The sequence below is a fragment of the Hibiscus syriacus genome, unplaced genomic scaffold (assembly GCF_006381635.1).
Source record: "Hibiscus syriacus cultivar Baekdansim isolate YM2019G1 unplaced genomic scaffold, ASM638163v2 tig00117034_pilon, whole genome shotgun sequence".
NCBI classification, from domain to species: Eukaryota; Viridiplantae; Streptophyta; class Magnoliopsida; order Malvales; family Malvaceae; genus Hibiscus; species Hibiscus syriacus.
Genome location: NW_024063533.1, coordinates 6,457,736 through 6,469,983, shown reverse-complemented (window position 1 = coordinate 6,469,983; position 12,248 = coordinate 6,457,736). Strand labels below are relative to the sequence as shown.

At 35.4% G+C, this 12,248-nt stretch overlaps 1 protein-coding gene across 1 annotated transcript; it reads right to left on the bottom strand.

The window, feature by feature from the left end:
• Window positions 1-9,272: 9,272 nt before the first annotated feature.
• On the bottom strand, window positions 9,273-10,972 carry LOC120196936 (cytochrome P450 CYP82D47-like). Its single transcript, XM_039198608.1, has 2 exons — window positions 9,993-10,972; window positions 9,273-9,917 (listed from the first exon to the last, which is right to left on the bottom strand). The coding sequence occupies exons 1-2, from the start codon at window positions 10,947-10,949 to the stop codon at window positions 9,288-9,290; spliced, it is 1,587 nt and encodes a 528-aa protein (XP_039054539.1). The 5' UTR covers window positions 10,950-10,972; the 3' UTR covers window positions 9,273-9,287.
• Window positions 10,973-12,248: the final 1,276 nt, after the last annotated feature.

Sequence of the window (12,248 nt, the reverse complement as noted above, 5' to 3'; positions counted from 1 at the left end):
ATCCTTATTATTTACATATTCTATCAATTTAGTCTTAATTGAGTTTTTTAGAATAATGCAATTGAGTTTTTTATTTCGTAAAATAATGCACATTTGGTATTAATTCTTCAAATGGGGCGATTGTTACAGTCTACTGGGGAGTCGTATGGTGGTCCATGTGACCAAGGGGAGACGTCATGCCTACAATGCGTCTCCCACCTAAATTATTTTCCCCCTACTTGGTTGTGCTCCCCTATGCCAAGATTGTCCGACTTTCCATGCCACCCCTTGCATGCCCCATGCGCTCCTGCTACGTGGACCAAAAACCATGGGAGACGCATGGAAATCCAAGTGACTCCCCCACCCCCTGAAGACGCATGTAAATCCGTGCGACTCCCCCTGAATGCCCCATGCGATGTTGCCACGTTGAAGACCCAAAAACCCTCATAAGCTCGTGAACACTGCCGAACCACGTGAACGCTGCCATACATGCAAATCGCGTCTACATGGGGCAGCAATAATGCTGCAACTATTGTAGCAATAATGGTGGAAGGGAGGGAGGGACGATTGGGGGTTGGGTTTTAAATATATATATATATATATGGGGTGTAAGGAGGGAGGGTTACACCGGGAGTGAAAGAAAGAAGGGGAGAAGGAATAAGAGAAAAAATGAAGAAAGAAGAGAAAAGAGAAAGAAAGAAGAAGAATAAGAGAAGAAAGTTAGTCGGTATGTGCTAAATTATTCGACAAATTTAACCCGGTTAGTTTTCTTTTTTAAAATCTATATTATTTATAAAATAAGATGAATAATGTAGACAATAATTTTTAATTTGTTTGATTTATTAAAGTGATTATTTAATTAATTAATGTTGTTGAGTTCGAATAGAATTTAATTTTTTAAAAAAGTAAGAGAAGATGAGTAACAAGGTAATTTTTCATTGATATTGTTATTTTTTTACGAATTTTTACTTGTTTAAATTAAATTAGTTACTTAGTAGATTATTTTTAGATCAAATTAATGTTTATATTAAATGTAATCTTTAAATTGAATTCGTTATAATATTGCCATTATTCAACATTTAATCTACTAAACCAATTCGTTTAAATTAGATGCATGGATATATATTGTTTTTGTATGTAACTTGTATGTGTTTCTTATTTGTGTTGAATACTTAGATGTAGTTAATAGTATTTGCTTTTTTATGAAGCATTTCCCTCCAAGCAGCATCAACTTTATGTGTTATTAAATTATTAATGTTATTAATTTTTTTTCTAGAAATTCGTTCAAATGGTAGAACAAAATCAACTACTTCATCTTGACGCTCAACATATTTCTTGCCATTTGGGAGCGATGGTGTTATTATTATTTTAATAAAATATTATAATTGTTTATTAAATATCATAAATATTAATGTTTATTTTATGATTAATTGATTAATTGATTAATTTCATGAATATTATAATTGTAGCAAGACGAGCTGCGAGTCCTCCGTAATTGGATCAATATTCACACTAAGCCACACCCTTTGATTAAAGATAACATGAAAGAGGATGGGTTTTATTATGTTACATTTGTTTGAGAGTATAAGTTGGTCCCATGTTTGATAAGAGCATTGATTGAACGTTGGAGGCCAGAAACACATACATTTCATTTTCCGTGCGGAGAATGCACGATAACCCTAGAAGACGTGGTCTTCCAACTCGGGGTTCCAACAAATGGGATGCCAATGGTGATGAGAAATGATTACAATACCGTGCAAACACTTTGCAATGGGTTTTTTGGGCAGACGGTAGTAAGCCCAGATTTAAAAGGGTGGCGTTTGAGGTTGTCATGGTTGGAGAATCAATTTAAGCTCCAAGAAAATAATACCCAAGAATAAATTGTATATGCAACTCGAGCATATATCTTGCAATTGATTGGGGGAGTTTTGATGTCGTATAAATCCAGTAATGTGGTTCACACGTAGTATCTCCTATTTTTGAGAAATTTTGAGAATATACTTCAGTACAGTTGGGGATTCCGATATTGGCATTCTTGTACCGTGAGGTGTACAAGGTTTCAGTAATTGTCAATAACATTAATACAACAAAAATCGGTGGATGTCTGATGTTGCTACAATCTTGGGCTCGGCACAGACTTTCATTTTTAACATCAATTAGTCTAACAACAATTGATTTTCCTCTTGTTGGAAGGTAATTTTTCTTTTCTCTATTTTAATTTAAATTTTTAATTAGAATTTATTTATTGTGATTAAAAAGATGTAACAAATATTTTTTATTTACAAATGGAGGCATAAAATAGAAAGGATAGGGTCAGTGCATAATAATGTCAAAGAGTTTCACTTGAAGATCGACATTTATAGCAAAAAGAAGGTATATTTTATAATAATAATAATAATAATAATAATAATAATAATAATAATAATAATAATAATAATACTATATAATTAAATTAAATTTATTTACTTATTTATAATTTTATAAGTTTGCCTAATGAATTAATTTTTGGATGTCTAATTTTATAATATAAATATAAAATAATATTTATTTATAATTTTATAATTTCATGTCTAATTAATATTTATAAATGTTAATTTTACTGTTTAATTGGAGGCATTAGAAGCTAAATTTCTGCAATAATGTAGTGGAAAAAATTGTCCGAATAGCACCCGAGAGATTATTTGATCGAATGGAGTGAATGTTACAGTATAGAACGGAGTCGCATTGGGCTCCCCGCGTCTCCCCAAGGTTGCATGGAACACCATGCGACTCCCCCTCCCCCGGATCACCATGCGTCTTTCCCTCAATATTTTAGCCTTTTGAATGCTTATTACAAAGCCTTTAATTTTGCAATGTAGTGGAAAATAAAAAAGCATTCAAAAAAGGCAAAGCAAAATTGGGGGAAGACGCATGGTAATCCGGGGGAGGGGGAGTCGCATGGTGTTCCATGTGACCTTGGGGAGACGTGGAGAGCACAATATGACTCTGTTCTATACTGTAGCATTACCCTATTCGAGCAAATAATCTCTCGGATGCACTATTTGAACAATTTTTTTTGAAATGTATTATTGCAAAAAATTAGTCGGTCGTACATGGAGCCAGAAGTTTTAGCGTGTGTGTCGCCAGAGCTTTTGGAGGGTTGTCAAAATTGGGGTGTTGTTACACCATTGATTCATTTTGTTATTGTTGAGATATTGTTTGCGGATCGAGTGTTGAGACAGTTCGGGTGCCACCAACCTATTCTGCCTATTCCATGGGATCATTACCCCTTGTACAAATTAGATGGACGGGTTAAGCACAACGTGAATTGGGTTGCGAAGCACGTGGACTACATTAATGCTTGGAACAACAGAGCTTCATACGTGCCACCTCTTGATCCAATGCAAGATGATGAATTTAATTTTGAGACTTCGACTTACCTTTAGTATTACTGAGATCATGGAAAGTGATACCTGTCAATGTTGGGAAAAAGGAAACAGTTTAAAAATATAAAAAAAATTTGGTACAACCGATAAATTTATACCGAGTGGAAGTGGAAGCTCATTTTAACAACATGAAGCGGAAACAACACAATCGTTTGATGATTCTTCTGTTCCGGCATACATGCCGGAGTTAATGCATCCTCATACACCCATCAACTCTCCCATATTTGAATCGACGCATGACTTTTAGCAAATGACATCTATGATGTCAAATACAACTATTTGTTAGTCTACGTTTCTAGGAGGGATGTAAAAGCAAAGTGGTGGAATGGGAGAGCATGGTGGTGGACATATATTTACAACACCAGCTGATATGCCCCTAACGAATGAGGATGATGAGTACCATATTCATGAGCAAGTGCAACGGCCACAACACATTAGACGTCTGCCTCGACATTATCATTTCACAACACCCTGGCGACAAGAATTATAAACTCAATTATTATTTGTATAAAAATTAATAGTAAATAAAATGTTATTATATGTTAAAATTAAATATTTAAATTATATTAGTATTTTATTTTGTAAACATAAGTAAATATTTTTTTAAGAAATTTTAACCTTAACTTAAATATTTAAAATATATATTTTCAACTTAAAACACATAAATTATTATACTAAAAAATACATAAATTATTATAAAATCAAGTTAATTATTATAAAATCAAATATATACATATACATAAATTATTATAAAATCAAGTTAATTATTATAAAAAATTCAAATATATATGTACATACAAATACATATATGATTACTGATGAGGCTTATATCTTAGTAGATTTGAACATTTCTTTTTTGAATGACCTTCACCCCTACATAATATACATCTCATTGGTTGACCTTTCTCTCTAGCATGGAAGTCCATATTGGTATGAATATATATGGATTCAGGTTGACCCTTTAGACTTCTACGAAGCATTAGATTTGGCAGCCATTCGTCATGATCCTTTTTCGGCCAATATAATTCATTTTAGATATGTCTGAACGCATAGCTGTAGACATTTAATATCTTATGTAGGTGAAAGCACTCATCAACATAACTATATGAGCTTACACCAGTATACATACATGCAATAACTGCATAAGCACATGGATATCTCCATGCCTGAATGCCACCACAATCACACCATTTGTATCATAAATCAACTCTAAATGTTTGACCTTCTCCTCATTCGTTGCGGCGTTGCGTGACACAACAAAAGTATGACCAACTCAGTCGAAATTATGAAAAAAACATTAAGGTTGTAACACTCAATCTCCTTGCTTTATCAGACCAAACCTTAGCCAACCTAAAGTATGTCTCCTTCACCACACTCACTATTGGGAGATGATGTGTATATTTTAGTACTAAATTAATGGCCTCAGTAAGGTTTGTGGTCATGTGTCTGTATCTTCGACCCTCGTCGTATGCTTGTGGCCATTTTTCTCACGGTATTTTTAAAGCCCACTTCCAAACACGGTGATCATCATAAAATACCTTCAAATTCTCCAACCTCTTGTCAAAATTTGGTTGGCGTGGTCCATATCCTGTTTCATAATATATATATATTGTGTTAAACCTCAACTAAAAAAACCACATAAATCAATACACACATGTTGAAAATAAAACTTACCCATGATTTTTATTCTTACCAATACGAAGGATACAAAATGTGGGATATGCATGCGGAGGTATCCAACGACTTCATGGTCGTTCAATTACCGCCAAAATACCTGTTCCTCGATCATAGATCAAGTAAACTCTATATTCTCGAACGACATATTGACGTAGATTGGTCAAAACAAAATCTCATGCCTCTGTTGTCTCTCCTTCAACAATGGTGAATGCAATTGGGAAGATATTTCGTTCACCATCTTACGTAACTGCCATCAACAATACATGCTTATTGACCATACAACCACGTACCATCTACTTGGACCATACGTTTGCAAAATGGAAATCCTTCTATGCTTGACTTGAATGCCTAAAAGAGCCTATGAAATATTTTCTTCCCTAGAACAAGTTGACATTCTTCGTCATGTGCAGGCATGGGTTGAGACTTCACTATGGTTTCCAGGATGAATCGTTTCATTGCTTGTAACAAATGTGGTAACTCATTGTACAATGTATCCCAATCTCCATATGTCAGCTTCATTGCCTTCATTTTCGTATTCTAAACCTTGTCGTATTTTATTTGGTATCCAAATTAGCTTCGAATAGATGCAGCTAACACTGAACAAGGAATCCTTGGATTCTTCTCAACCAACACCTTCGCGAATTCGCATATTACATTGAAGTCCAATACTCAACGGTATTGTTCGATTGAGTTTCGCAAACATGTGTGAGGACCATTATACCTTGTGATGATCCAAGCATTGTGCCTATGAATTTTGGACACTCTGATCTTCCACTTGCACTCTGGGCCATATTGAACACACTTCGCATATATGGTTTTTTGCTTGGAATCTGCAAAATGGACATCAGCAAGACCTTTGATGCAATACTCTTTAATCGCTAGCATAGCTTCATCTTTTACTATAAATTGCATCCAAACCGAAAATTCACCAGAATTTTTGAATGATTCAACCATGTGGTATGAAGGTATATGTGGCATGTCTGGGAATTCTGGTGCCCTCATCGCATCATAGTCTATCTTGTACATGTGAGGGGTAGATTGATATGGTGTCGGAACTTCATCAGTGGTCAGGTTAGGTGCACCACCACAACTAAAATTATCATCGTCGACCAAAACCGGTTCCTCAGTTTATTCATCTTCGCTGGAATCATCATGGATTTCTCCCCATCGATTTTCAGCATCAACATCAACAGTAAATTCCGAGTTATATGTGTTTCTCTCCTCATACTCTGCTGCTGTTCCACCGACTTCATTTCTGCTTTCCAATAGTGCCATAAAATTGTTTATCGATCTGTATGTCGAGTCCTCAAACTCACTTCCGAAAGTCATTTGAGATGAATCTCCAGCCACATTTCTTGATGACCCGGGAACATCAGATATCTTACGCACATCAATAAATAACTCAATAACTGAAATATTTGTTGACTCATGTAATCCAATCATGGTTCCAATATCATTATCTTCTTTATCTGGTACTGCAGCATATCTAATAGGGTTGGGACATACCATGATCCTGTACTTCAAACCATGAACTGTAGCTCGAATTTTCCTTTCTATCATCTACTTCATTTATACAAATGTGATGTCCCTTTTGAACATCATATTTATAGGTCTTTCAGACTGAAAAACAACTATGTCCTCATTTTTTCATAATATATCCATTATAATGGACAATCGTGAAAAATTTGTTGCTCATTTTCTCTACAAATTCAAAATTTTTATTTAAAATAAAAAAATTATGGTACACTATGATCATAAATTGTAAAATTGATATTATATAATATAAAAATAATATTAACGTAATGACAATCGGATAACAAGTATTTATAAAAAAATAATATTAACATAATAATCAATAATTAAATACCTCAAATAAAATTCATTCAAACTTAATTCACCTTCGTTCTGCCAAAAAAAAATAACAAAATATTACACAAATTTTATACAAAATAACATAAATCTAAACCAATTTTCCATATAATACTTGGTTGAATTTTTAGAATAATGCAAAGTAAAATTTCGTAAAAAACAACAATAACAACGAAATATTACGTTGTTGCTCATCTTCTCCTTTAAACATAATATATTATATTTTTAATTTAAATTCAAGATAATTTATTTTTTAAAACTAAATTCCATTCGAACTAAACAATATTAATTAATTAAATAATCACTTTAATAAATTACAAATTAAAATTTATTGTCTACATTATTCATCTTATTTTATAAATAATATAGATTTTAAAAAAGAAAACTAACCAGATTGAATTCGAATAATGTACCACAGACCGAGTTTAACTTTCTTCTCTTCTTATTCTTTCTTTCTCTTTTCTCTTCTTTCTTCTCCCCTTCTTTCTTTCACACCCGGTGTAACCATCCCTCACTACACCCTATATATATTTAAAACCCAACCCCAACATCCAACCCTCCCTCCCTCCCTCCCACTGTTATTGCTGCAATAGTTGCATCATTATTGCTGCCCCATGTAGGACGCAGTCTGCATGCATGGCAACCTTCACGTGGTTCGGCAGCGTTCACGAGCGTATGAGGGTTTTTGGGTCTTCGAGGGGGAGTCGCATGGATTTCCATGCGTCTTCGGGGGATGGGGGAGTCGTATGGATTTTCATGCGTCTCCCAGGGGTTTTTGGTCCACGTAGCAACAATGTATGGGCATGTAAGTGGTGACATGGAAAGCCAAGCAGTCTTGGCATAGGGGAGCACAACCAAGCAGGGGGAAATAATAGAGGTGGAAGATGCATTGTAGGCATGACGTCAACCCTTAGTCGTATGAACCACTGTGCGACTCCCTGATGAACTGTAACAATCACCCCATATAAAGAATTAATCACAAATGTGTATTATTTTACGAAATAAAAAATCGATGTGCATTAATCTAAAAATTTGCACACTATGCCGTCTTTATTTTATTTATTTTTACTTTATTTTGTTATTTACTCATCACACAACGATGTCTTTATTTTCCCTTTTTCTATGTTTGGTTTTGGCGGTACACATAGTTTTCCATTACATGTCGTTTTCTTTATACTTATTTTAATTTATTTAAGAAGCACGAATCTGATCGTTTTGTTTGTGAAATAGATTTATGGCTAAACTATTCGTATGACCACTTAATTATCGTCTTTTTCTATTTTAACCAGCGATTTTAAAATGTTGTCAATTATCTAACTTCTTAACTATGTCAATCAAATCATTAGCTAGCCATTAACATTTGACGTATATATTGACATGACAGTTAAAAAGATTGACATAATTATATATTTGATCCTTATTATTTATATATTCAATCAATTTAGTCATAATTGGACGGTTAATTCTTTGTATTAAATTAAAATTAGGACTAAATTAATAAAATATGTAAGTAATGTGAATCAAATATAAATTATGCAAATTTTGTTAACTGCAAAGTAAACATCAGCGTCAAATGTTGATGGCTAGTGGCTTGATTGACACGATTAAATTGATAGGAAATCTAATTGACAAAATTTTAAAATTAGTGGTCAAAATGAAAATAGACAATATTTAAATGGTGATATGAATAGTTTACCCTAAATTTATTGTCAATGGATATGATAACTAGGATGGCAATGGGTCGGGTCGGGTCGGTTTTTGGGCCACCCGACTCGACCCGAGAAGAAAGGGTCCTCCACCCGTGATCCGACCCGACCCAAATATACGACTTAGAAATCTGACCCGACCCGAAATAATAAAAAAAATATTTTTATTCAATAAAAAAGTGACTTAATTGAAAAAAATTATATATAGAGGGGTATTATTGTAATTATCCCTAAATATATAGGGTAAAATTATATATATTTTTCAGGTCGGGTTTTTTCCACCCTAAACCCGACCCGAACAGTGCATAAAAAAAATCCGACCCGACCCGAACCCTTTTTTTTAAAAAAAAAAAATCTGACCCGATCGGGTCGAAACCCGTCGGGTTCGGGTTGAGTTGCCATCCCTAATGATAACCAGACCAATTGAACTCGGTTAAACAAATCCTTTATCATCAAAATATGTAGAATATTTTTAAAAAATTTATCACAACAAAAGTAGTATTGCATTTGTTTAAAAACTCCATATGGTACACAGAAAATGAGAAAATAAGACATATTAAACAAACAGTAAGAGTGATTTTCCCAAAATTATTAAACTTGCAGATTGCAGCTTTCTAGTTCATAGCTCGACTTAGAGCTGATAAAGCTGAGGACTAAGACAGGGTTTAAGGAGAACTTGAAGGGGCGTTGCTTTCACATTTGACAAGCTAGCGCTCTCGGTCATATCCACCGTTTGGCCACCAGGTGTGTCAATGTCAAAGCAGTGCAGCACGCTAGCCAATGATAAATGAATAACTTGGAGGGCCAGTGAGACGCCTGAGCAGACCCGGCGTCCTGCCCCAAAAACAAGGAGTTTAAAATTCTGACCTCTTAAATCAAGGTCTTTATGTGTAGTCAAAAACCTCTCGGGCTTGAACTCATGGGGGTCGGTCCAAACACGTTCGTCGTGTTGGATTTGCCAAGCATTTAACAGCAACAGGGTGCCTGGGGTCACATGGTAACCATTCGACAGGGTGCACTCTTCCATGGCTGCTCGAAGGGCTAGAATAGGGCTCGGTGGGTATAGACGAAGTGTTTCCTTGACAATTGCTTGGAGGTAAACCAGGTTCTTGATATCAGACTCCTCCACATGCCTGTCTTTTCCAACGTTGATGGCCAATTCTTCTTTGGCCTTCTTCAAGGCATGCCGATTGTTTAGAAGTAAAGCTAAACCCCAGATGAGTGGAACCATGTTTGAGTCTGCTGCACCTAGAATCAAACTCTGCCCCCCAAAAAAAGAGAACCTGTTATAAATTACTGTTTAATTAAGAAATAATAGTGGTTTAAGATTGTTTACCAGGCAAGTTGCTTTGGTGATAGTATCTGCATCGACATCAAAGCCATTAAGCTTTGCATCTTCGGTGATAGTGAGCATCACATCCATGAAATCTTCATCTTCCTTCCAGCCACCAGCAGACGATCTCTTTTGTTTATGCTCGTCAAGCCAGGTTTGGACGAAAACGTCCAATTCTTTTGCTAATCTTTTCATGGATTTCTTATGTCCACCGAGGTCTAACCACCAGAAAAAAGGGATGGCATCGGACAAGACGAACGTCCCAAACAGGTGAAAGTATTCCTTGATCGATTTCTGGCATTGACGTGCCTCTCCTTCATTGGAATTAGCGGTGTCGCCGTAGTATCTCTTCCCCACCACGATTCTGAACGCCAGGTTATGAGTTAAATCCGCAAACCACTGCTTCATGTCCACCATAACACCGTCTTGCTCTCCGCTACGTTTCTTCATCCAAGTGTTATATAAGTCTTTGATCCCGATCAGCACCTCCGAGGCTCGTGTCTGCTTGAAGCTGGACATGTCGAGCCGGTGGTTCGAGAGAAGCTCGAGGGTGGTTATCTTGCGAATCTCACGCCAGTAATCCCCATAAGGAGCAAACGCGAACATGGCGTAGTTATAACCAAGTAGCTTCGAGGCAGATAAACTTGGCCTGGTAGCGAAAACCTTATCATGGACAGTCAAAAGCTCTTTCGCCATTTCCATATTGCCCACCACCAAAGCTTTATGGGACCCGAGTCTAATACTAAACACCGGTCCATACTTTTTAGATAACCCAAAAAGTGTCCTATAAAGGATGTCCTTGCTGCTAAAGAGATGCAGGTGCCCGATAACTGGCCAAGAGCCCCCCGCTTCTAACACTCCGCCGTTTTTTCCGCTCTGACTGATAAATTTATATATCAACAGGGCGGTGACAAGGGTGGCAACCAGAATAGATGGCCAGTACTGAAAAGGAGTATCCATATATGAACCACTGCAACTGAAAATAAAAGATTGGTGGATGCTTGCTTTCCATAATTACCGATGCATTTATACACCTTGCCGGCTACATCAGTTTGATTAAACACTGTTATTTTTTTAGGTTCAGTCAACTTTATCTACTTTTGAATTTTCTTCATTTTGAATATTTTACTCTGTAAATAGAAATCAATAGTCGATAAACGTTCCAAAAAAAATTGTGTTAAAATAAAGATTTTTTATCTTAAAATGAAACGTTGAAATCAAAATATTCAAAAATAAAAAATAAAGAATAAAGTAAAACGTTAGGAGCTAAAATATTATTTAATCGAAATTATTATTAAGTATTTAATCAAAACTATTATTCAAACAATCGTTAGGAACATTTTTTTTATCATTATACTATTATATCATCTAAATATTTCAGGAAACTGTAATAATTTATTATCTTAAAATCAAGCGCAGGTTTTAAGATAATAGCAAAGTGGTAAGTAAGAACCTACATATTGAAGCAACTGCGCAACAGGTAAATCTAAAATGTTTCATGAAGATTAAACCATGAAAACGAGGTTTGACTGGAACCCAAAATGTTGCAAAGCCCATATTAACCTACTAATACAAAAGAAAGCCAACTGTGGCTTGAATGTAGCTAAGAGGAAGAATAGGAAACCACCTCAGTTAATTTGCTACCAGATATAAGCCTCATACAACAAAAATTGTGCCAATAAAATCAGCATGACGAACTTAATCCTAGTAAGAACCTAGAGTTAGAGGAAACTGCTGCTTCAAAGTGCTTTGTTTTGAGGCCTCAATCTTCTGGCTACACAGTCTATATTAGTTCCAGAAGTACTATACTTCATATTGGTCTTGGACTCTTTCCGCGATGACGTGTTTTCTATAGTCTCACCTAATACACTATCGTTTGCTCTTGGTAACCATGGCTTGTCATTATCATTGCCTAGTTCATGACTTTGCTTCGACCATGAAGCATTACTCTTGAGACCATTTTCCATTGAAGATGCAGGCCTTTGTTGGTGTATGAGCTGGAGCTGGGTTAGTTTTAACTATTCCTTCACGTGTTGTTAAGCTGTTAAGTGTTAGTTGAGGTGGTTATGAGCCGTTAAGCTTCTTGGTTTATTTTAACCAATTGTATAAATACATCTCTCAATAATTGAGAGTGATATGTTGAAATAAGAAAAGTTTTACGTTCCTGCTATTCTCTCTTTGATCTTGTTTACTTTACACTACTCTTTGTCCCTTAGAGCAATACTATAACATGATATCAGTCGCCAAATCCTGGAGTCT